Below are 26,907 nucleotides of genomic sequence, written 5' to 3' on the forward strand. Positions count from 1 at the left end.
ATAATATTTAATTTTTTATTTTTAATTAATTTTTTCTAAGCTTGTACCTTTCTTTTCTTTTTTAATTACTCTTGTTCTAATTCTTCTTTTTTTATTTTTTTTGGAATTATTTTAGTTCGTAATGCGATGATTAAAATCATGGATCTATCGTTCTTTTTGATTTCATAAATTCAATAGAAAAATTGCTATTTTTAGTTAATTGACAGAATTGAGAAATTTCTTCCAAATTATCATAAATGATACATAAAAGTTAATATATATGGAATCAGAAATAAAATTTTCATTATAACGTAAAATGAAGAATTTTCGATCTTAAATAACATTTGTTTCTCATAATTTAATTTTTATAAAAAAAAGTGAAGAATTGTTTAAAAATCACTGTTGAATATACGCAACATTTATTCCTGTCCACCAAAACCTATGTTTTATTTTATTTATTTTATGTATTTTATATTTTTACGATAAATACTTGTTTAAAATTTATATTCATTTATATTATATTTTTAATATAGTTCAATTGATAAGGAATACTCTTAATTTCAAACGATGCGCCGCTCGCATTTCTGCGTTATCAGCGGCTGATCAGGTAGATCCTACATCTACTTAAAAAACTTTCCTCGCACTGCATTACCACGGTTTCCTTACTCGTGTTTAAATTCCATTCACCGCCCACTGACGGCACCAAGCTCCTCAAAATCTTTCAAATATTTACAACATATCCCTCTAATTATAAAAATTTAATTGTCAACGAAGTTTTCCCATTTCAATATTTCAAACTGAATGAAATTAAAATTTTTTTGTTTTGTTCACTCAATGAATAACAAAAAAATTGTTTACTAATTATCTAAAAATATTCTTTCAAGTAAATAAATGCAAATATTTGTATCGAACAGTATCCCGCGATTATCTAATATTTAAACTATTTATTTACTCGATGTAAATATCAATATTTTACATATCAATATTTTTATCCTAATTTTACTCGATTCCCCGAATAGTGTTGTTCGAAACGTTATAACTCTAATCTCTCAGCGATTTTCCATAATCACGGATAATAATCGTATACACGCAACCAGCAGAGCATCGAAACTCAGGATAATTACAAGGCTGAAAACACCAATTAATTGTACATAGGATCACGGTGTTATACATCTTGGTTACACTAATTTGCACCGATTCATTGAAACGTTCGTTAAAAATTTCCCGTAATCATTTATTTAAAGGCATAGGACCTTTAATTAATCCGAGTCTTAAAAAAAAAAAAAAATAGCAGAATCCGATATTTGTTCAATGATTATTTATTCGATTAAATCGTCAATCGAAATGCAGGTAATTTTTCCGGTTATTATACGTCGGTATTTTAATGTATCGATTATCAAAAAATTTAAAAAGTACATTCGCATATTACAATTCATTTCGATAAATTATTTAATTTTAAACGTCAATCAAGATTCATGCATATATTTCAAATATCCTATCTTTAATGTATTTACTGAACATTTAAAATTTCAAAAGTACGAATCGATTCGAAATGCATTTAGTTTATTTAATTATATTTATTTAATAAATCGTTTTAATCGAACGTCAATCACTATTTACTCAGACGTGTATTAAACGATCATAATTTTTCTTTCTTTTTTTTTTTTATATCAACTCTGACTTATTGAAAAATAAAATAAATTAATAATAATAAATTTCAAACATACGAATTAATCTCTAAAATTAATATCGATATCTGTGATTTATTATTTTTACAGTCGACTTTAATAAATTTCATCTCAACAAGATGTACATAAATATATATATATATATATATCTCGATGCATTTATTTTTTATCACCAACACGATTTAATCGTGTTTCATTCAACGTTTACGCAAAATGTAAATTTGCTAACGTGTTCGGCGAGTTCGCGGCATGAAAATAACGCGAATAACTGGACAGGCAATCAAATATTTCTTAGGCCGTTCGATCGGTTACACGAGTGAATTTTCGACGCGCTGCCGCGTACACGCTTTGATTGCCGAACTCTGCTTGTTTATACGTAAACCTGTTATTTAACGTATATTGTTATACGTACTTACGCAGCGGAGGGCATTACCAGCGGAGTGCAATGTACCGTTGATTGCCGTGGGCGTCGTAATTTCCCTCTCACCCCTCGTCTCGTATCCCGCACCGTTCGGATATTATTCCTGATCGATTCGAAGAATCGAACTCATCAATAATATCGGCCCATGCCCGAAATTACACGTTGCAACATCGCCCAGACGCGATTTCTTCTCTATCGTTGCAAATAGTTCGCTTTATACCCGATACATCCATCCCATTTCGATCGTTCGAAATTTCTCCCACCAATTTCTCCAATTTTCACTCACCTTTGACACGAAAACGATACCGTCTCTACCATGTATCTGCACATCATTTCAAACAATCCTTTCCCCGACAATTTTTATCTACTATTTTTTTGCGAGAAGAAAAAAAGAGGAAGAAGAATTCTTACGTTAACGCGCGTTAAAAGGGAAATCCATAACCTACATTTCACAGCTTGCCAATATACGAGTTATCCGGATTATCGCGTAGGAAAGCCAAAAGTTTCTCGAACAGGGAAGCGGAATCGATCCGTCCACACGTAGCAGACAATCGTTCCACAGGACAGGATCTTCCTACGCCGGAGTCCAAGTGTCTCCAGGGAAAAATGCGTGATTCATCGCGATCAAAAGAGCAGGGCGACGACGAGGACGGCGGCGGCGACGCACGGCTACGTCCCTCGCTAATAGAACAAAACGATCCCTCCACGTATTGACTGGTTTAATAGATAAGATTACCGGCACCGAGTACCGGTTCTAGGGGCTATTGCTCGATAATACCGGTCCCCGGTGTTTCATAGAAATTCAAAAGGAACGAGACGAGACGCGAAAGAAGAAGAGGTGGAGAAGAAAGGAAAAGAAAATGATCGGCCGGGTACCAACCTCGATGGGGATAGCCGTCGAATTACGAGCGTCCGTGAACCTCGGAGAAGGATGATTTTACGGGACGGTGGGGATGCTGTACCGCTATGTGGCAGTGTTACATCGTCCATTTCCCCTCTACCATGGCCACACACCATCATCCACGCTCTCCTCCCTCCCTCCCTCTCTTACATCATCGAGATCCCTCCCCAACCCGCTCTCTCGCCACGACACGGCCTCTCTCGCAGTCGGGGGCACAACGGTTACGTTTTACCGTTGCAAGCCGTTCGTTTGCTCGCTCGCGCGGTATTCGTATAACCCGCGTCCGCTACCTCTATCCTATCGTACGCCCACATGCGTGATCGACCGCGCGCACACACTCACTCACGCGCGCACACGCATAGAAAATGGGAAACGTGGATGCGCAAGGGTGGAATAACCCCCCCGCTTCGCGCGCCACGTTTCTTTTTTTTTTTTGCTCGAATTTATTTCGATCGTTTGGAGATATTTTCGTTGGTTGATTGGAATTGAGGTTTTTAAGAAATGATACTTTTACATATTTGGTGGAATATCTTTTGATATATTTTGTAAAAATTGTAATAAATTGGGATACTTTTTATTCTTGTATCACAAAGAGTTAATGAGGCGATTATTATTTTGGCTTCCTTATTTCAATTTAATTCTTCTAATTTTCGTTGTTTCCATTGAATAATTTATAAAGCCTCGTTCATCATATTTCAATCTGATATTAAAACAATTCTTTACAAGGGAATTCATTTATTTTGAATCTGATTTTAATGAAAATTCGTGCAGCAATTTATTTATTTTTCGATAGAAAATATTCTTGAATAAAATTGGCATCAAATTTTTATCATTTTTTCGTACAATATCTTCCTTTCTCTTTCCCTCTATCTCGTACAAAGTTATATATTTTAAGAAATAAAATAGAATTGATATTCTATCTTAAATCAATTCTTAAATTTTCCTCCCTTCGCTCTCATAAATAATTTCCACATCGTGCATCCCGAGATATTTTTCATTCTCAACTCCATCGATGGAAATTTTGGATAATTTCCAACCTTCCATCCCCCTATCTATTCAATTTCCAAAGTTTTCGCTTAATTGAAATTTCGAATTTCGCGTACGAGAGACCGGCCGTTTCAATGCCATTGGCTTTCACAACTTGGCCCGAAGTTCGGTTTATCGAATCGCATCACGGCTTGCCGGTTGCAAACTGCAACCGGTACTTTCATTCTGTTGCACGCCCACGTGCGCCACGTAAACATGCAGCGGGATTTTATGGAGAGGATTCAAAAGCGGTGGTAGAGGCAAGCCTTCCTTCCCAAACGCTGTTAAAATCGGATTATATAAACAATCGCGAAAATAGGCGATCGCCAGATCCGGAAATTTCTCCGGTTTGTTTTGACCTGTCTTGACGGATTTACGGTAGACGAAAAATCCATCCCAATTCCTCGCGATACTTCCTCGACCGGTATCACAAGCCGCCACTTCATTAACGATTTTTCCCCCCGGTTTATTTATTGGCTTGCGCGAAGCACGAGCAGATACGATCTCGATTATTCAAACGAGACAACTAATTGGAATAACGGGCGAGAGTTATCATAACAAATAATACAAACGATCCTCGGCAATTGGTAATTAAGTGGCATCCTCGATCGAACGAATTCACCCTAATGAATTCAATTATCGCGCACTTATCGCGTCACCCGATTTCTATTCGCGACGCCTCTCCCCCCTCCGAAATGTCATCGGGATACACTCTCGATCGATTAATTTATTAATGAACGTGTAATAAATAAAATGACCGAATAACCGCGCTGACAATTGATAGAAGCGGAAAAGAAACGTCAGGGTTGAACGAATATTTGATTTTAATGTATAAATCTCTGTCAAAAATAAAATACAAGGTTCAGAATTGCAGGATCTCTCCCGATTTTACACGTTAGAAATCGATGGAGGTCATGGAGAGGAAGAAGAGATGTTGAGCAGAGAGAAGGAATTAATCTGAAGTGAAATGAAAAAAGGAAGGAGGATATTTCATAAGTTATCTAAGTTATTGATCATCGATCAATGAAATTAAGCATTGTATGAAATAAGATAACGGACAATAATACAACAATCGTGTAAGAAACTCGAGATCGGTGTTTCAGATATCAAAAATGTTGTACGTGTACGAGTATTGGCAAACAATAGGGCTTCTATTTAAGCTCTACTCCTACGCCTATGTACGACGACGTGTATACACGAACGTTGACGCACCTGGACGCTGGATGGAGGTTGCCTCCCATTCGAAGAAAGATGAAGTGGCAATGGATGTGGACCCACTTGTTGAAGTCTAGCCTCGGGGTTCTTGACTCTGGACCTGAAACTTCGAGGACGCGGAGGCAATTACGAATGCATACATAATGGCACTTACGGAGTTGGTGACGCAACCGATAAGCCATCAGTGTCGGGGCATTTTTTTTAACGTGATGGATACTTAACGTAATTTTTGTCAAGTGGTCACTGCTTGCGGCCGTGTAACATGTGTACGTATCAAGGTGTTTTGAGAGAAAAATGTAAATTGGACAAAATATAGACAGGTTAATCACTATTTTCCTGATAAGTAATTGGAAAACAGTGATCGAACATTGATTTTGAATTTTTTATTCGGAGACAACAAGCGTTTCAATATTCATAAAATAGTGTATATGTATATACACAGTGTACATTACTTGATGTTGACATTACAAGAATACGATTTAACGGTTATAATATCTTTATATATGAAGCTTTGATCGTGTTATATTTACAATGAAATTGTTATAAATAAATAGTTAAGGTTGAGATAAACGTCTGGAATAATAACAGCAGGATAAACGCGACAAACTATCATTTATCTCGTTTCCATCGCCTCACGCGTTAAATCGCTTTTATTCCCGTCCTACAATGGAACAATTACACTGCATCTAAAACACCACGAGTCATTTTTTTTTTTTGGTCACGCTTGACTTGAGCCGACACGCTTCAACGATTGAAGAACGTTTCGACTAGTACGGTATTCCGATGTTTGGAATGTAGTATCATACATTGTATTTCATCCTTTGCCCAACAACATCGATTAATTTCACGAAAGAAAAATTACAAGAATATAAAGAAGAAGAAATGTTAAATTTATAATGAGTCTTATGACACAAATAAAAAAATAAACGATTTATTTAAAAAAAAACTTGTCCTAGCAATTCATATGGGAAGAGTAAGAAAAGTGATCGAGAAGGTTAATTCGAAATCGTGTCTTTCGAATTACAATTCTTCTCAGTTTAAGAGCAAGGGGATCGAGAAGAGGCGACGAGAAGTCGAATTGGAACCGGAAGGATGGACGCAGGAAGGAGCCATATGTTTTCTCGCGGTGACCAAAATTCCATTTTCCAAGAAAATGATTCAATGGAAAGTTTCCTTCCTTTATCTCTCCCGTGACAAATGGTAAAAACTGAGAAAAATTGGAAAATCGACGTTGCCACGGGCGAGACAATGGATTTCGAGGGATCCCATCGGTATTTACGCAATTCTTTAAACCCAGGAACGCGCCGAGAATAGGAAAGTACCAATTATGGTGTGCTAGAACTTGGCTAGAACGTCTTTAACCGACAGGAAGTGAAACACGTCCCGCAACGTCGTTGAATAGAACTAAAATTTTACTCGCTTAACGTTAACGAGAAGAAAAAGACGCTGTATAGGATGTTCCGCGAACGATTTCGAATTGAAAGAAATTTCAAATGGAGAATTATGCAAAAAGAGAACGAAGCGGTTCGGTTTTAACACCGATTTATTTTGAACGAAGGAGAGGAGAAAAGATAGATCGTGGCGATCGAAGCGATTTTTTGGAACCGGAGGAATGGGACAGTAGCGTGTCGCCAGGCCGTTCTAACGAGGTTGAGCAGAGTTACGATCGATCGTAGCTTCCGGCTTGTTTCCTGTAATATCGTCGACGGTAGCGAGTTTATCGTAACCAAGATCGAAGATCGTGGATGCATGTGTGTGTGTATCTTGCGATAAGTGATAAACGGCGACAACTATTGGAACAAAAAGTTTCCAACCTCTATATAATAAATAAACTGTATGAAAATCTTTATAGCCTAACCTTTACCTGGATCCAGATATAGAAATCGAGGTGTCATCACGGTATTTCAATCGTAATATAAATTTTTTTTACAAATTTACGCCTCGTGCGAAATAAAGAAAGATATTTCAGAGACGAGATTTCACGTTTCGCGCGTTAAAATCCATAAAAGCCAGAGAGAGAGAGAGAGAGAGAGAGACGACGATGATGATGACTGGTCGATACGTTCGGTTTCTAATTATACGTTTCCGTCGCGAGCGATAAATTTCCAAAAGAAAGAAAAACGACTTTCAACGAATACCTAACGGTCACCGCCGTTATAGAATCTCCAATGGAACCAGGGTATGTCGTGCAACGTGATCAATCGTGTCCAATTGATTTTCTCGACGCTTGACATCTCTTTTTTTTTTTTCTTTCTTTTCCTCGCGAACAGAGGGCGCGAGAATCGGACGCGGCGATTCTCCTTCCCCTCCCTTTCCCTCCTTCCGTTAATCGCGATTCCGTTCGGTCTTCTATCCGGTCGCGATTTTGCCAAAAATTGCTGAGCACCACGCTTCTATAACTAAATACCTGTAGCTCTCCCACTTTACGAGAGCCAGGCTAGCCTTGGGTTCGGCGCCAAAGACCGGCCCGAGGTCAATGACCATTGGAATATTCACGTTCGGCCGGCAGGCAGTCAGGCTTGGCCTCAGCGATTCCTCGACTCTTTGGATTATTGCAAATCTGCGGATTTGTTAAATATCTTTCCACATGGTTGTCGATTCGATCGAATTCGAAGTTTTAACAATGCGGTGAACCTTCGATTCGCCGATGTGTGCGTGCATGTGCGTGTGCGTGTGTGTGTGTTGTGTGCATCGTATATATTGCACCGATATTAATGCTAACTTCCGGGATATAGTGACTCGCTTCCGGGATATCGGGATATATCCCTTTCAACGATTGAGAGATGTCTTGATAACTTGATTGGTGATTGAATCGATGATGGGTTAGAGGGATATTATCTCGTAGAATGAAGTTCTACGTGGAATGCAGTTTTTTATCTTTTATTTATTCTTGCTGATTTTATTTGTAAAAAAAGAAAAGAAATAAAAGCTTGGATTTAAATATTTATTTATTTATTTATTGGTGAATTATTATTATTATTGAATTAAGATTAATGAATCGATAATTAAAAGAAATTTGAATAACTTTTAATAAATAGATTCTACCTTTTACATACTTTTATTTATTTTTGTTTGGTATTAAAAAAAAAGCTTCTAGACAATTGATAATTCCATAGAATAAAATTCATTTTAAATTGACAGATCGAAGGAAAATTATTTCAAACGTAGCTTATTGTTACAAATATAACGATCCAACAGAATTTTTCTTTCTAAAAAAAAAAGAAACAAATCACTTTTGAGAGGAAATCGCATCTTGAGCCACGAAGATTAACAAAATAGATGCGAAAAACAAAAAAACCGTGGAGCACACACACACACACGAGACGAGGAAAGAAGAAAAAAGCGACGAGTGTACTTACGTTCTATAATACGGCATGCACGGTAGCAAGCAGCCGAGTCTTATTTAGATTAAAATCTGCGTGTCTCGTTCCATCTTTTTCGCAGTGCATGATTTTGATACCGCTAAGATTCCTCACGCGGCTAATTGGCATTACGCGAACAATTCATTAGAGGGGGCGATGCACGCTAGGAATTAGTGGATTAATCAACTTGTGGCCTTCTTTAAGAATCGTATATATACTCGTTTTGCAATAACTGTACTACCAACGAGGCGTTCACTCGAAAAATCCATCGTGGCTAGGCGTTTGAATTTTAATTCTCCCGCGGAATCATTAAACTCCGCTTAATTAACCGGGCAACGGAGTTAACAGTCCACCTCTGAACCGAAAACGAGCGGCACCTGCATCATAAATTAATAATAATCGTGGAATCGAATATTCCTTGTATCGATCCCTTGTATCTTGATATTCCCCAAAATTATCAAGAAAGAAAGAAGGAAAGAGTATCGGTATCTGAACGGCGAATCACGGAGACGCGTTTCCTTTTCATTCCGGGGACGAGGGATCGCAGGGATAATCGACGCGAGGAGAAGAACGAACGAACGAGGAGAAGAAGAGAAGGGGAGGAATGCGAAGAGGGTGCCGTACGAATAACGGTGAACGGTGCAGCCGAGTGACGAGGCCGTCTCGCGGAGGAAGAAAGCTGTGCCCACCGTGAGGGAACAGAGAACGAGTGATCGGTGCTCTCGGAGGATAAGGTAAAAACCGGACGAAAGAAGGCGAAGAAGGAAGGCGAGCGCCGGTTGTCGGGCAGAGGAAGAAGAAGAGGAGAAGGAAGAAAAAGTGATGGCCGAAGAAAAGGAAGAAGAACACACGTACACACACTCTTCTTCCTCCGGCTCTCCTCCCGCGGCGAGGGGGGGATGAAGAGAGGCGACGATACCACTACGCGAAGAAGAAGAGGTTCCGTCGCGGTGAAGTACAGCAGGCACTTGGTAGGGGTACGGGAGAGAGAAGGTGGTGGAGGCGGAAGAGTCGCCACGATAGAGGGGAGGGGGTTGGTGGTAGTGGTAAGGGTACGAGGCACCGTGCGAGCACCTGTGGATCTCCGCGCCACGGTAGAGTCACTCACCGGCTACCACCACCGGACCACCGCCGAACCTTGGTTCACAGGTAGAGGACAAAGCGGGACACGGCCTTTCGCGAGCTCCAAGGAACCGAAAATTTTCCCAAATTACCGTTATTAGTTCCGTTTCTGTTTCTGTTTCCGTCTTGGATTAATAATTATCATCCGCTTGTCAAGAGAAGGAGCCATCAAGTGTAGAAGGAAGAATATAGAGGAAGTTACGTTCGAATATTGTTTCTTCAAGTGGTACCTGGTTTCGATTGATTAATTGGAATAGGATCTGACGAGGGAATTGGTTCTTCATCGTTTCTGCGTGATAACAGAGCCGATCCTGTCTGGATAAACGTGATCTGGCTCGTCCGGATTCGTCGGTTCTCTACGTTCGTTCGTGATACTGTGATCAACGCAAGTAACAGCAAGTTTTTGGTACCAAGCCGCCATTGTTGTGGATGATCAGCTCGGTGACCGGTCTAACATCTGCTAGGGGCGACGACGGATTTCTTTTCTCACGAATCGTGATACTATTTTTTTTTTGATCGATAACGAAAGGTGATTCATTTTTCTTGGAGAGTACAATCAGTGCAAGGATATTGAAACAAAGTGATTGGAAACAGGTATTAGGATTAATATCGATCTCTTCTCAGACTGCTTCTTTTCTCCTGAGTGAAACACATTTCTCGCGAGATCTCGTTCAAAATATCGTTGTCAAAAAGGAAAAGAAAGAAAGGAAGAAAGAAGAAGAAAATTGTACGCATGAATGTAAGAGGAAACATTGAGATCGGCGATCGATGGACAGGGATTTGTAGTGAACGTGCTTGACACTTGCGATTATCGCGGATGTGCGAAAACGACGACGCCTGGCGTCGTGATGCGTTGGAAGCGCGTCGTTTGACAGTAGCCGACTACCGTGGACGACGTGTCGCGGTGAAAAAGGTGTAGGGGTGCGATTCAGTGAATTCGAAAACAGAGAAACACGAGGTTTCGAGATTGTGATTGATCGGATCAGTGCAAAAATAGTGGGAGAGAAACGAAACGAAACGTGTGAATCGGAGGTATATCGTTTTGGATATCAGGATATGTGATCTCGGACCAAGATGCCTAGCACCATAAGAGGTGAGCTTCGCAAATGCCAATTTTATTTTTCGAATCAATTCTCCATCTCCACGAAACTCCATTTATCCGAAAATTTTATCGTTCGTTGAATCCTTGAAATACGACGAAATTTCTGATCGAAGAAATTATATTTGGAGGAATGGATCGTCGAATCTTTATTATACATGAATTGTTCGGATAAATGGAGTTTTGTTGCATCGTGTGCTTCTTCTCTTCGATTTCTTATCGAAATGGTATGTGATATATCGCGACACGTTGGACGGAATTTTGATCTTTCGAATTCGGCGAATGGTAGGTCTAAAAAAAGAACGATCGATCTTTATTCCGCACAGTTTAGATCGAAATGTTCGTCACGCGGCTCGAGTAGCAAATACATTTGCACGGGGTAACAGTACGCGGTGTTGTGGCCACGATGGCAGGGTCACTCGAGGTCAGTAACACACTGACGATTAAACGGGAATTCAATTCTCTTACCTGTTTTTTAAACGGATCTGCATACTTATAATCAATTATACGCGCAATTAAATCACAAATTCGTTTAATTATCGAATATTTTTAAATAAATTACACTCTCTCGAAGAAAAAAAAGAAAAAGAAAAAGAAAGAGAAATATTTAATCTTTTTTATCTTTAAAACGTTTCGATACTGTGACATTACAGCGATATCACAACGAGTTGGAATAAAATAAGTAATTAATATTCGTAACGTTTGAATAATTTCTCGAAAAATATGGTTCGATCCGTTCGATTAAAATTGTAAATAAAAAATGGCATTTTTTAACCGGACAAAGTTAAAAAACCTGCGCCAAGTATTGACCTACCAGAGAAATAAATACATATATTTGTGGAAGCTAACAGTACGCGGAGTTACGGTCGCGATAGCAGGGTCACTCGAGGTCAGTAACACACTGACAAGGAACGCGAGTCAGTCAGCGAGGCACGCTTCTGGTTCCTAGACTCGAGACCAGATCCTTTTCCAAATCTTCTTTTCCAATTCACTCGTGCAATTCTAATTTAAAACTTGATCGATCATTTTATCGATTTCCCTCGCGTCAATTTCTTCCTCTTCTCGCTCTTCGATAAACTTTTTAACCAGGGATTAAACGCTTTCCACGAGATCACGCAGACAGAACTCTCTCAGAATCACGAAAAAGGGAGAAGAAAGGAAGGAAGGAAGGAGCCAAGGGAAATCGAAAGTTGCAATTTTCCAGAGATCACGCGTCTCGCCACCTCGAGACTTTGCATCCCGTAATTTCTTTCCCCGCGAAGGATAAGGAAGGAGGTGAACTGAAGCAAGGGAAGTCGAAGTCGAGCTCGTTCGAAAAAATTAAATCGATCTCCGCATGCTCGACGAATTATTCAACGACCTTCGTGAACGCGTAACCGCGAGATCATCGACCCTACCGATCGATCCTACGCTCGAAGGAAGTGCACGAAGGAACCAAGTATGACTTTTTAAAATCCTTCCTCTCCTCTCGAGATTCCGCCTTTCGATCCGAACGAGGGGCAAAGACAGAAGAAGAGAGTGAGAAAACGTCTCTCCCGGGAAATGGAGGAAAAGAGAGGACGTGGGTGTGATGGTAGGGGATTAAGAGTGAGAAGGGAAGAGGCGAGGGAGAAAGGGAAAGAGAAAGAAGAAGGGAGGGAGGAAAGCAGGTAAGAAAGCGAGATACTCTTCCTGTGACAGGTGGCAAAGACCTTGGTAAACGTAAGGGCGTTGCGATCGATTACCTAACTCCGGCCACGGCCGGGAGTGGATTTTAGTTTGTGACGAGGGCCGGCGCCCACTGTCGTTTTTTCGAGCTAAGCGTCGACGAGGCTCGCCACTTGGGACACGAACAAAAGCTAAGGTCGTCGAACCCACGGCGGTGTACACGTACGGGGGCTTAACACGCGAGCCCGGTTCACGCACACCGGCCACCACGGTGTACACGCCTCCTCTACGTGTGTACGCGCTCTCTCTCACGGGCCACCAGGTACTCTTTTCGTGGTACCCGCGATGCCACGACCGGCCAAGTCCGGATTCCGGTGACTAAAGCGCCTCCTCGCCCGCCCGCCCCGTCATTTACATAAACGCGGACCTGACGAACTGCTGGTACCTCGATGATATTGCTCGTCTTACCGCCGTTTCCCGCTGTTTACGTGTGTACGTGTGCATCTCAGATAAGAAGGAGGATAAATCGTGCTGCGCTCGCCTGATCGTTTGCTCGAAACGAGTGTTAATCCTTTCGCGTTATTGATTCCTTTCATTTGCTTTCCCAGAATTTAATCGATGTAAAGATGGTGCGCAAGAGGAGGCACAAGAAATCATTCATTTCGCTTATATAAGATATCTTGGTGGTCAATGTATTCAACGGTACGGTTAACGATAGAAATTTTCCTCGAGATACGAAGGTATGCTTGCACGTGATGGGTCTATACATCACGTGGAAGCTCTGTTACGTGGAATACGGGTTTATGAATTCTCGTAAGATATTACGCAAGATACGTGAGCGAGCCTCCCGTGGCTCTTGACTTTGGGACCATCAATGGTATTCACGTACGCTGGATACACACGTCGATGGCTAGGCGGTTCGCCTCGAACGTGAACGAACTCATTTACGTAGACGTGAGTTACATCGCCGTGCAGGTAGGTCGGCTGGAATTCCGTAATCCGAGTTCTCAATCCCAGAATCAAGAAGAATTCTGTCGTTACGTTGTTGATTTCCAATTATTGTTAACTTATTTTCCTTCTTCATCATGAGATGTATCAATCCCAGAGGAAGAATTCTATCGTTACGTTGTTGATTTCCAATTATTGTTAACTTGCTTTCCTTCTTCATCGTGAGACATATCTTACAACGTTATATATTTATTGAATCTTCGACAATCTCTTGTTGTTAACAGAGATTTAGAAACAGTTGCAGGAATTTAGCTATATGTTGTTCTCATGCAAATAAGCTTGGCGACTTGGCCAAAAAGAAGAAGAAGAAAAAAAAGAAATCGATTGTGAAGGAACAGGAAGGCAGATAGTAGGCAATGAACCGAGGTTGTATAAGTCGTTGGGCGACTCTGCCCAAAATTACGTTCCAAGGTACCGTTATGGAAGGCCTCATGCGCGATCGTTCGTAAATGTCTCACATCGAATTTTAACTGTCCCCATCCTCCTCTGCGTAATCACGCATACAATAGTGTCATCGACGTGGGTGACGAAATTGTCACGGTACTTCGACTCAGCATTTTTTCCTCAACTCCCCACTCGAACTCTTCTTCAATCTTTTACATTAATAACTGTATATGCACGTTTAAAATTCATTCGAAACGTTCACTTATCGATTCAATTTCTAAATTTTATTTTAACCGAGGAATAAGGAATATCCTGATTCTTTAATCGATTCAAATCTATCTCTCTAATGCTAATTCTTTCTCCCAATTATCGTCTCAGAAATATCACATTCGTGTTCGAGAGAGGTTTAATATCTCGATGTAAAATCTCGGTCGTGAAAACAAAGACGTCTCAAAGAGTTCTCGCGCGGGGACATTCCACGGCGAGGAGACAAAGATCTGAGGCTTGCTGACGCGAGCTCGTTCCACGGCTCGATGCAAAACGCGAGCTCAACGGTAATTTCGGTTTCGTGTCAGCGTAAAACGATCCACGCGATGAGCCCAATCATGGAAATCATGAGTCACAGCGGATTCCGAAAGAATCAATGCTTTGGACGTGACTTTGATCTATGTACAAAGATATACTTGATATTTCTATTTTACTTACACATTTATACACTTACACATTAATTAGCAATTATTACAGACATAACAAAATATAATCTATTTCCAACGAAGATAGATCGTATATTTAAATTATTTTACAAAATGTTTCAAACGTTTTATTAATATTAATAAAAATACGCGAGATTGAGCAATTGTGATAAATTGCATAAATTGATTAATTTAAATATTAAATATTCGAGAGAAAGAATAATTTCCAAAAAAAAAAATCTTCCAAACTTGTTATTCGAGCAAAAATTGATACCTATGCACATATATGTATAACAACACACGTGACTCATGGGAACGATCATTTTTTTTAACACGCATACCCCCGCATCCGCGGCGAACGTGTGCGTCTACGCAGGTAAACGTGTCTCTCCGCTTGCCTACCTATCTACCTACCTACCTACCTACCTACCTAACTCGAAACCCGGCTTGCTCCTTCGTTCTCCAGTCATTGAACTCGAGGCTCGTTCAACCCACCAGCTGTTTCTTACTACTCCCCCTCTGTTCTCTTCCTACTCCCCCTACAATCTACACTCCCCACCGTTTCTTCCTGGCCGTGGACCATGCCTCTTCCGACACTTCTAGGTCTCTTAGGAGTCTCTCTCTCGATGCAGAGCCGACCGAGTGAAGGTAGTGGTAGGGTCTTTTTCAAGGTTCTCCTTGAATATCGATTCGGTTAGGCAAGAGATGGAGAGGGGGGAGGAGGGGAGGAAGGTCGGGTTTTAGGTTCAACGATCTAACCTAGCTCGATCGATGCTAAACGTTCGTTTTCTCGATCCTTTTTCTCTTTTCTCTCTTTTCTTTTTTTTTTCACCTCGATTCCTCTCGTATTTAGATGAAATTATTGTTTTTTCGTTGAGGAAATGGTGATTTCTTTTGTCGAAGTTTGCCTCCATTCACTTTTGACCCTTTTGAGACTTTTCTGGTTAATTCAAACACGATTTGGAAATATTGTAGATTGTAAAGATTAAGTATACTGGATTACATTTAAGATTTTTATAAATTTCGATGATAATTAATTAATTACCTGGCAATTTTTATCCTCCACAAGCAGAAGCTTAGACACATTCCAAGTTATAAACACTGGAAAGAATGGGAGCAAATATTACGCGTTTCCATCTTTTTCTTCTTCCCCCCTCCTCCAAGTATTGCGTTTTGTCGTGAAATCGTCGTACCATCATCGTGATTCACCTGACAAAAATAATCCGCTTACTCGGGAGATTAAAACGCGGGTTTTTGAACCTGAGCAAGGGAAAGGTCTAACGCAACAAGTTCAACGATCTAAACATGCGACGGCCAACGTTGAGTAGTTGAAGTTGAGATCGCTCCACGTAGATCGCCACACAGAATGCTAAAAGATTATTCTTCCCAATTCCGCGACGTATCCACGCTTGGATTCGATTATTGTCCCGACAATTATCCTCTTTCCACCGTCGAAATAATTCATCTCTCTCTCTTTTTCTCTCTCTCGTAGTTCGAAGTGCTCGAATGCCTTCGTTCAATAGCCTTAAATCATCTCCGTTTTAACTATGCGGGAGGCTCTGTTACGTGTGTGCAATTTAATCTTGATAATCGTGGCTCACCTACGAAGGGTAGAAACCGCGTTTTCAAGGTTTTCGCTCGGTATTAATTCAACTTCTCGAATCTCTCTGGAGAGAAGATCGAGTGGGAGTTCATTGAACCGGGTCATATGTATATATATATATACATATATGCGCGTTGGCAACACACGTACGCTCGATGTTCTCCAGGATTTATTTGCCGTTCCTAGAGTAAACACCTCGGTTAATAAAATTATTGGCGAAGCGGCGAGGCAAATTTTCCTTCGATGCAAATATGATTCGCAATCACAGGGACGGACGGATATAAGCAAATTCCCTGGACGGCGCGAAAATCTTGGCTCGTGGCTTGCTCGTAAATTTGAATCCAGTCGTGTCAGCTTGCCAAACGCGCACAACTTGTACTACACCGCCTCGGGAAGTTTTTACCAGGTGCATTCTTAAATCTCTCTCTTCTGGTCTGTAATGACATTTCGGGTTATTGAATTTCACACCTCGTCGATCGTCGAGCGAGCGAAAAGAAAAATTTGTGGGGCGGGTGTTTTTCTTTTCCTTTTTTCTTCTTCTTCTTCTTCTTTTTCTTCTTCTTCCTCTTCTTCTCCCTTTTTTCGCGCGCGTACGCGCTTTGGAAATGATGGAGAAATATCGGTGAATAGGAATTGCCGGATGCTGTAACGTTTTCTAATTCAAAATTGATGCAACTTAATTGCGCATCAACGAGGTAACGCGCGTAATCGAGAACAAATCCGATTTCACCGGATCTGCTTACGCGCTTACGCACGAGATTTCGAAGAATATTTCAAACTGTAGATCTTTAATCTCGTCCTAGAGTCATCGTCGCGATGATCGAGCTGGAAATGCATTCATTTGAAAAATAATTACATTCCAATTTAATCATCAATCATTGAATTGGTAATAATCTGAAAAAAAACTTTATTAGTAACAATTTTTATTAATTTATGAGAGGATAAGTTTTATTTATTTATTTATTTTTTCTAAAAAAAATCTTTATATCCATTGAATCTCACTATAACTCGGTTTAATTAAATGTCTTATTATTCGAAGACAGTGAGATTAATCTTCCAATTCAATAGATAAGTTTAAAAACTATTTTCTAAACTCTGAAATTACATAACTGAATCAAAACTAACTCTTCAATACTTCCTATCTATTCAATCTCTATAAATAGATTATTTAAATTTACATAAAAGAACACTTCACAAAAATATTACATTATCATTCTCTCTCTTCCTTCAATTATTTTCTTCTTCCACCTTTACCTTCATTATTCATCCATTACCTACTTCGAGAAACTGAACATGTTCGAATCCACCGGATTGCTTCCCCTCCTCCTCTCCACTTCCATGGAGGATCAGGAACCCAACAAAAATCGGTTCTTATCGGACACTTCTCGCCCGTTCTTCAATCCATCTTCACGATTTACTCGCGATCCTCTTATTTCTTCCTCCTCTGCTCTTCCCTCCTCCTTCTTCCTCGGTTTAATCAACTTCACGAGGCGAAGTATCGGACGGGCCACCAAAAGAGCGAGGCGATCGCGAGCGAGCAAACGAGCGGATCGTCGTGTCGGCAGGTATTCGATAGCACCGCAAGGGTCGTCGACCGCAGGTGCTACACGCTCGTTCGCTCGGCTTCGGCTTCGGCTTCGGCTTATCCGTCCTCGCCACGGCCGAAACTCCAACTCCACGGCCCTCTCTATCTCTCGTTGCTGCTCGTAAAAAAATTTACAGTCACGTCGACTTTTTCCCTACGCCCGTTCTTCCACTATCCGCACGGACAACGCCCGCCCGTAATTGGCTAGGAATTCGCCGGCCAACCCTTCGAATTGCTCTACGAGAGAGCAAGAGCAGAGTAGAGCAGCTTAGAGTTCGTTAGAGTTTTTGGAAACGGTCATCATAATTGCGTTATCCGAGGGAGGAGAGAGTGCTCCTCCGCTTCTTTTTAATTCTCGTGTCGAGCTACGAAGAGGTATTTGAATTGGCACGAAGCTTTTTATAAGGATTGCAATTTGAATTTTCTTTAAAAAAATTAAATGAAAAAAAGGGGAATATTTTATAATTATAATATTTCATAATCTCTCATTGAACGATCTTGAATAAATTTTTTAAAAAAAGAATCAACTTACTTAATAAAATTTAATGATTAAATGAATTATATTCAACATATAACCAACACTTGCACAACAAGAATCAGCGAAATCAAACGGAATTTGCCCGCAAATTCCCGAAACTTGTCACGTTCCCGGGTAGAAAATCTAGGGCCCGTTCCACGAAGTCGGAAATCAAATGTTAGCCGACGACAAATCGACACGTTAGGCACACGGATATCATTAAGCCAACATCCTCCTCGAAGCGAGGGACAGAGATCCGTGATAATCGACGCGAGATTCACGAAAACAGATTGGTTTATAAGAGGCAATGCGAGGGGACAAGAAAGGCGAATGTCCACGGGCAACGTCTAGCTGTTGAAAGAGAGGCGAAAGCAGCGGGAACTTTTTTGAACGAAGCGCGTTGGTCCCCTTGGCTCGATTCACCTCGACAAAGCTCGACCGCAGGACAATGACCCTCGGAGCCACCACGTGGCGAGTGATGTCTCTTCCCCGTCAAACCACCTTACCTTGCCTGATTTAAACCAACCACCCGGCCGTGAACCTTTGAGCCTTCCTAGGGCCTCCACGCCTTTTTATCTTCCCCGCGTCTTCTTATCCCTCCTTCCTCCTTCCTCCAGCCCTCTGGTATTCCGTGCGAGGGGAGGGGGCTGATCGACACGCTCGACTTGCGACCGACCCGGTAGTCAACACGCGGCAATGGGATTGTTGCATTTGAGGCAGGTGGGGTAGGTGTGAAGAGAGGCGATTGGGTTAAGAGGGCTATCGAGTGTCGCTCGATTTTAAATAGGATAGTTAAACGATGAATAGTGAAAGGGGGATGGAATTAAGATAGGAATAACTTGTTATTTTCCTTTTAATTTTATTCAACGAGTTATGCTCGTTGTATTACAATTTAGGGATATTTTATTTTTATTCAATTTCGGGAAGGATGGATGGAAGAAAGGTCGCGTCGAAAATCGATACGGAGGAATGTTTGTTCCCTTTTATTCAATTTTTATTCCATTTGCATTCAGATTGAGGGAATCAGGAATCGGCGTGTGTATCGTTTTGGATTTTGGAAGGGTGTCACGTCGGTGTAATATGGATTTTTTGTTTAATTTTTTATTCAATTTGCATTCAGATTGAACGCGTCGTTGTTTTACGAAATAAAAACTGTTGGAATTCGAGACGATTTTTTCGTTTTTTTTTTTTCTAATGGGGCAATATAAACACGATACGTAGAATATGAGGTAACACCTCTGAAGAGAAAGGTCAGCGTTCTCTTTTGAAGAAAAGGCTATGAGAAGGAGGTGCAAATTAAGCTTTTTCATCCGCACATTGCACTTCCGTATCATGAATCAACAATAAGCTAAACGTTCCATTAACACGTGTTATCAACACGAAGCTCCGACCGTGTATTTGCATCGGCATGGTATTTAATTAGAGGATGAATGATCTATGAACGCTCACGTTGCATCTTTTTGTCTCCAATTTCATTCTTATTGACGTTCATTATTCGTATTGCTTGTTCCATGTATAATGCAATTTTTTTCAATCTTGACACTTATTATCTTTTATCTTTTATCACGTGACGAGCACGAGATAAAATTATTCAATAGATTGATAATACTTTTTCGTGAATTATTTAAAAGAGAATTGATTAAATTTCAATTTTGAAAATAAAAATGTATAAATCTATATTTATAGGATTTCATAAATTATTATTGTACATTATAATAAACAGATTCCAAAGGCAAGTGCCGTATACAATTTGATGGATGACGAATATTAAAAAAATTATTAAACGCAAAGCAGAATACATTTTTACAATTGCCAATTATTGTATAATTTTTAAAATTAAAGAAATATATCGTCATCTTCAATTACATCATTACGATTCAACAATTTATTTTACTAATTTACCTTTTCCATTCCATTCTTCCATTATAATTATACCCAACTCCATCTAACTAATTGATAACATCCCCACCAAGGGATAATCCAACGCTCCATTTTCTAAACAAGATAGAATATATAATTATCGAATAAATGAGAAACCGCGTTGTGACGTGACATAACACGAGCTTAAACCCCGCTTCGAGAACGCTTATTTTGATTAATCACCGTGTCAGAAGCTTAGACACCCCAGAGGAAGGGATCCCTGACCACCTATCTCCCCGGGTTGCCGCCTCTTCCCTATCCTTTTCTCCATCTACGTCAACAAAGTTGACTTGAGAGAAAAGATTATTAAGCGTGGCCGTGTTACGTGGACCTTCGGTAAATGGCCGCGGTACGTGCAGCAAGGTGCAGTGACCGCAGATAGAAACACACGTGGACCGTGTGTCGATCGCGTGGAAGGGAAAGAAAAAGAAAGAAAAAGGGAGAGGGGTTTGGAAAGGGCTGGATGATTTCACGTGAACCCAGTCATCGCATACGTGACGAAACAAACGTTGCCACTTATGAAATTGTGCGCGTGTGACGCATTTCGTTTGATGGTTTCGTCGAAAGGAACGGTTTCTCGTTTCGGGGGAAGTTTCGCAGTCGGTTTTGCCTCGAGCAAGAGATATACGAAATTCGTACGTTTGTTCGAGAAAACGAGTATAATAATAAAATTTTTCAAAGTTGGCAGCAGAGAGACAAGTATCGATAACATTCGTTGGTTTTGATAATAAGCAAGCACCGATGTCTTATCTCCGATATATAATTTGATTGAAATGTTTATTTTTCCATTCACGTGTAGTTGATTCTAATCTGACAAAGGAAGAATACGTGTTTATATGATCTAATAAATCTTTTTTTTTCTAATTCAGATAATTAACATTTTTATAGGAATAAAATGAAAATAAACAAAGGATTTAACCGTGTTTTGGAAAAGGATGTACGGAATATATCGAAGAAGGCTGTAACAGAATATTTTATTCAAATGAAAATTGTTCGTAAAATTGATATATGAATATCGTTACAATTTATACAGATAGATTTATTTAAACGTAGAGCTCAACTTGAGATCGTTTAGCCCACTTTGCACATCTAAATTTACTGGTAACCTCTACAGACACGTAATTATAACTTCACACATGCGTCTCTTATTTTAGAAACGTTTCAGCATGGAACAGCTGGATAATCATTTTCGACCCTTGTGCCCTGATTCTGAAAATGGTTGGAACCACTGTTCCGTTAATTGCAATTATTTTATATTAAAAAAGCTCCAACTCCACTTAAATTGACGCTAAACAAATTTTCAGCTTAAAAGGAGAATTTTAAAATTATATTTTTCCAAACTGTTTCAACTGTTTTGAAATTTAGGAAAGGGAAGGATTGATTAAAAGAGGAAAAAAAATTAACGAAAGGGGGAAAGATTAAAGGAGCGTTGCATTTATAAATTTTTGCAATTCAATCAAATTTCGAAAACAGAATAGTATTCAAAAAAAGCTAAATAAACATTGCATCTTCAAATATAGTATCCTTCAATTCCAAAAATATAAAGCAATTCAACAATGGGAAAAGGGAAAATAATCTAACGTTTCATTTTCGAATTTTTTAACTTCAATTAAACCTCAAAGATTAAAATTCGAAAATAAAAAGAAAAGAAAAAGGATTAAGAGAATATCAAGCATCTTCGAATTTCTAAATTTAGAAAGTTAAACACTCTCGAAAGATAAAAAATGAATCTAATTTCAAATTTCAAATTTACGTAACAAAAATAAGAAACTGAAGAGGAAAGAAAAAAGAAAGATTAAGAAAGAAATTATACATTTACAAATTTCGAAGAACGGAGCGGCACGAAGCGTGTTCTTCAGCCCGAGGGCAGAGTTTCCGTTTTCTCGTCTCCCTTCTCGCCGGTATCCTTTTTCTCCTAATCACGTGGCTTCTAGTGACGTAACAGCAAGGTCTTACGGTATCTCCTGGAACGGGCCTACATTACGTGAGTATCCCTACACGCGACCCGCACGTACGTACTTACTTGTATACCTGCGTGGAAGATCCGCTACACGTTGTTCGACTCGAACCAGCCAAGAATTCCTCTTCTCCCTCCCTTCTCTCTCTCTCTCTCTCTCTCTTTCTCCCGCCTTATTCCTTACTCCTTCCCTCCCCCTCGATCCGTGTTTCGCTTCGTGCGGCTCGTTGAAGCGGTACACTAAAAACGATTAACGGTTCAAATCCCGATTCTCTCCCTCGATCTTCGATCGTTATTTCAATGCATGCCTGTGTGATTGTTCCTTAATTGTATGCAACGTTCTCGATACTCTTGCTACTCGATGCTGACTCGTCTCGTCCCATTCAAACGAGAGAGAGAGAGAGGGGGAGGGGATCGTTGAACGATGACTAACCGTTTCCTCCTCCGTGATTGCTCCTCGTGTACGAATAAATTAGTAGCCGGGCTGCTAATGAGAAAATCTTGGGCGGACAAAGGATTCGCAAAAGGATGCCTCGAAGCACGTACCTCGCACGTATGGTTGTGTATTTATCGGCTGGATACAGTTTAAATCCCTTCCTTGGAGCCAGGCGTTGGAAAATTGAATTCGCTTTAACTGGAACGTATAACGTAGCTTATAGTGAGTAGGTAGAAAAGTGGAGTTTATCTTAGTCCTCTCGTGAATATCAAACTTCTCCCCTCTCTTCGACAAATTCTATAAATTTCCCAAATTTTCGTTCACCCGAAAGGTACCTGAAAGATCAAACGTATCAACGATTCCTCCTCCCGAGTTATTTCCACTCACAAGGGGGTGTGAAAATGATCGATTCACGTATCCCCTACTTTCCAAAAATAATATCGAAAATTTTTTTAAGAAAAACACGAGATGAAAAGTTTCATCATTAATAATTAAAATTGCGACTATATATGTTCACGATACGTACATACAGGATACCCGATTCGATCGTCTCATCCGATCAACGGTTTCACGTTTCGATCGCTACGCAATCCAATCCAACGATTGTGTGTGAATTAAAGTTTCCCTCGGTTCCCTCGACCTCGAGTGGAGCGCGCCTCCACCTCCTTGCCATCATCGCTCGATCATCGGCGGGGTCAACGAGGCGGTTCGTTTTCCCTTGTTTCCCCGATCGGTATGCGCGGGTGCCCGATACCGACAGGTGAGCATCAACAGACGTATACACGTATATATACGCGTTGTATATACGTATGTAAGATACAGTTAGGAGTACCGTTCTGAAAATGCAGCGGCTCGTGTCGGGCCCCGAGGAGAGCGAGGAGGAGAGTGTTCGGAGACGGTTAGGGCCTGCCTTGTGTATTGGCGAGCGGCGCTTTAACTCAAACGGACACGGGCGGCGAGAGGCGGGGATCCAGTCGAAAGGTGTATAACGGTAGCGATAAATTCAATGGCACGGAGAGACGATGAAACACGGAACACGAGTGTCGTTGCACGCGCGTTTACGTGCAAATAATTATATATATATATGTATATAACATGTATCCCTGTTTCGAAAGGAAGGGAGGGGAGGCCCGTTCGATTCGAAATTGTTTCGGTTGAGTTTCATCGGGAATGAAGATATTATTTGGGAACGAAATGACACAAACAGGATTATTTTGTCTCTTTGCCGCTATAATATAACGAGCTGTTTACGCTATGTAAATTTAAGCCAAGCACGTCGAGAACACGTTAAAATATAACTAACCAATCTATATGCTAATTAATTCTTTTATTTTTAAATTATTAATCGAGTTCCTTTAAATTAATAACATTTTGTGGAAAGATTATTAAATTGAATGCAACGACTTATATGTTATAGTTTGACGAAGAAAGATAAGAAAGATCATGTTTATTAATAGTGTAACTTCTACGGAATAAATTAAGTAATTGTTAATAATTAATTGACCCTGCTTGATAATTTCATTGGAAGTTGAATTGTTTATTTCAATTCTCAAAAATTTTCGTCTACGATTCGAAAATAGAATTTCTGTCAAAGTGTCAAAAATATCGAGCTGAGTTCGAAATCGAAAAAAGAGAGAGAGAAAAAAATATATATATATATATCATCGTATAATCAACCTCACCTTAAAGGGACACGATTCTTCCTTCCACAATCCTTTCCTTCTCATCTTTTCCTCTCGATCTTCCGTCTCATCCCCATACAATTACGAGAATATTATTTTTCCCACTCGAAATACGTAAAAGATTCGACGAAAATTAACCATGAACGATTGAGAATGAAATATACAACGATTAATAATATAACCCTATCTGCTCGTTGGAACGGTCTATCCCGACCGAGGAGGAATACAGGCTGGTAACGGATCGAACCGAATATACCAGCCAGAGCGCGCAGTGGTGGCGCGTGCGCGTATCATCCCTGAATCGCGTTGAACCAATGAAACTCAACCTCTTCCACTGGCCTCGGGGGATAGAACATTTCGATATATATTTCGGGTAATTTCCATCCACCGCGATGTGATCCCATAAAATCGATCGTCGGAGCGAAAGAGGAACGGGGCGCGTGACAGGGAACGGTGTTGTCCAGCCAGTGACCGATCGTCTCCGTTGTCCAGGGTATGTTGACGAGAGGGCACGATCATCAGCTACGAGGGAAAACTGTGCGTGGATCAGTGTTACCCGGGCGGGGTGGTGGTGGTGGTGGTAGTAAACGGTGGCTCAACACTGGCCGCCATCTGCTGACGGTCGCTTTAAGCTCGAGCCTTCACTGGTTCCCCGTGAAGTGCATAGCCGAAACGAGACGTTCGGCTCCGAAACGGCACAAGCACGAGCTTATTTTCGAGGGAATCGAGGGTCGAATCCTCGTCCGTGACACTATCGACGCGCGAACTTGCCGCGACGCGGGTTCTCGCAAGTGTGTTGTTTCCGTGGTTATCGTGGTGTGTTATTTCTGCCGGAATCGAAGGGGCGAACGATCAACGTATCAACGAGCGTTCCAGGATGACGGAGACGACAATGACGTAAAGCCCACGAGGCCAAGTTGAGCGGAGAGAGATCCTGGTGGCGGCTCGACTCTGTTTCCAACATCATCCGATCCCGATCCCCGGCCAAAATCTCTAATCCTGGAGCGATTATCTTCGATTATCTCGACACGACTTGAAAAATCATGGGAATTTTCGGACTTGATCGCCAATCTCGATGCTCGGATCCGGACAAGGAATGATTGGACGAGTGATGGATCGAGGGAATATTACTCGAACGTACGATTATGATAATTTTAATAACCAGTGATCACTCGTGCAAATATTCGAGGGGAAAGCTAAGCTTGCTCGACGATTGAACTCTCATTTCGAATTTCCAACAACAGGGATCTTATTTCGTGTCAGCGTTTCTTTCTTTTTTTTTTTTTCCTCCCCAAAGACACGGTTGAAACTGAAAACGTGATATTGTGGAAAAAGAAACGTGATTCGAAGCGTTTAGGAAACGTGAGGATAATTCGTTTCGCGAGTGTGTCCGATGAAGGAAACCGATAGAAGGGTGGACAATCGGGACGAGGCGAAATGTGAAGGAACGGGAAACGCGGGTATCGAATTGTTTCGCTGCGTTGCACGACGTCGTGTTGAACGACGACGAGGCTGGTTGTTAACGGAATATCGACCGAAGACCGTAGCTACCGAATTAGTCGTGGCGAAGGTCGCGCATAAACGCGTGCAACCTCGTTCCCCGAGATTTGGATCACCCACCTCGAACAGTTCGATCTGTCATCTCTCCAATCTGTCCAACGATCCGTCATCAAATGTTGTATACATACAAACAATTGCCAACAAACGGAACCCTCGGCAAATCGATCGACCAGCCATCGATAACACGGAATAACCAGTTTCCGATCAATCGTTCGTGCAAAGTGTTTTCCTTTTCCGTTTTTCGTTTCTTCTTCTATTTCTAAAAAACTTGTGTGTCAATTGTGTCTTGTATATACATGTATATGTACGTGTATATATAAATATATATACATATATATATATATATCCCTTTCTCCAGTGACGCATATATAATACGTTTTAAACGAGACTAAAAAAAGAAAGAAAAAGAAACTGACCTACAGACTCGTTCGTATGGGTCGATAATTAGTGTATCCAGATTAACGGGGCAGAGACATTGAAACTGAAAGTGCGAACTGGATGAAACTCCCTCGAAGAACAGTTCTCTGAACGAGACCTACTGACCTATCGACTGAGTGCCCCACCTCTCCCACCACCTCGCCACCGCGCATTTTTCTTCCCCATTTTCCTCCTCTGTTTCCTTCTTTTTTTTTTTCTTTTTTTTTTTTTTCCTCTCATTTCCCTTCCTTACTCTTGTATTTCCTCCGTGTAACCAATTTCGAGTCGAAATCGTGGTTGGAGGACACCGACCGAGGTGGAGGAAGCGGTATTAGAAGGCAGGAGGGCGACGTGGCTGCGCGTACGAACGAGCGCGGGTGAATCGAAGAGAGTCGTTCTTTGAACGAGACCCACTGACCTATCGACTCGTCGCTCCACTCCTCCCCGCCCGTTTTTCTTTCCACGCCACCCTCGCTTCAGCTTTTCTACCGCCCTGCGTTTGTTGGCGTGCCGCGTCGGCCAATTCGTAATTCCATTTCGTGTCTTACCCCCTGGACAGGGGTAACGTTCGAGAGGGTCGATATTATATATACGTACATTCACATATATATATATAATATAAATACTAAACGCGTATATAAAGCGACAAACGAGTGCCTAAAAGTATAATATTTTCAATTCGGTAC

General features: G+C 40.8%; 1 protein-coding gene and 1 long non-coding RNA gene across 8 annotated transcripts in view; one reads left to right on the forward strand and one right to left on the reverse strand.

Moving 5' to 3' along the window:
* Window positions 1–4,900: 4,900 nt before the first annotated feature.
* LOC113218581 overlaps window positions 4,901–26,907 on the reverse strand; it is a 90,059-nt gene continuing 68,052 nt past the window's right edge. Inside the window, exons 1-4 of one of the 7 annotated variants that reach the window (XR_003306114.1) lie at window positions 24,245–25,106; window positions 22,193–22,897; window positions 21,983–22,144; window positions 4,901–5,336 (exon numbers count right to left, since the gene is read on the reverse strand). This is a non-coding gene — a long non-coding RNA (uncharacterized LOC113218581). Of the gene's footprint in view, window positions 5,337–21,124; window positions 22,145–22,192; window positions 22,898–24,244; window positions 25,108–26,907 lie in introns of those variants that run through there. The other 6 variants (XR_003306112.1, XR_003306111.1, XR_003306109.1 and 3 more) reach the window with 6 other exon arrangements.
* LOC408586 (probable nuclear hormone receptor HR3) overlaps window positions 10,389–26,907 on the forward strand; it is a 112,733-nt gene continuing 96,214 nt past the window's right edge. The window contains exon 1 of the mRNA XM_026445298.1: window positions 10,389–10,807. Coding sequence (XP_026301083.1) covers window positions 10,789–10,807 — 19 coding nt within the window. The 5' untranslated portion in view covers window positions 10,389–10,788. The remainder of the gene's footprint in view (window positions 10,808–26,907) is intronic.

The sequence above is a fragment of the Apis mellifera genome, linkage group LG1 (genome assembly GCF_003254395.2).
Source record: "Apis mellifera strain DH4 linkage group LG1, Amel_HAv3.1, whole genome shotgun sequence".
NCBI classification, from domain to species: domain Eukaryota; kingdom Metazoa; phylum Arthropoda; class Insecta; order Hymenoptera; family Apidae; genus Apis; species Apis mellifera.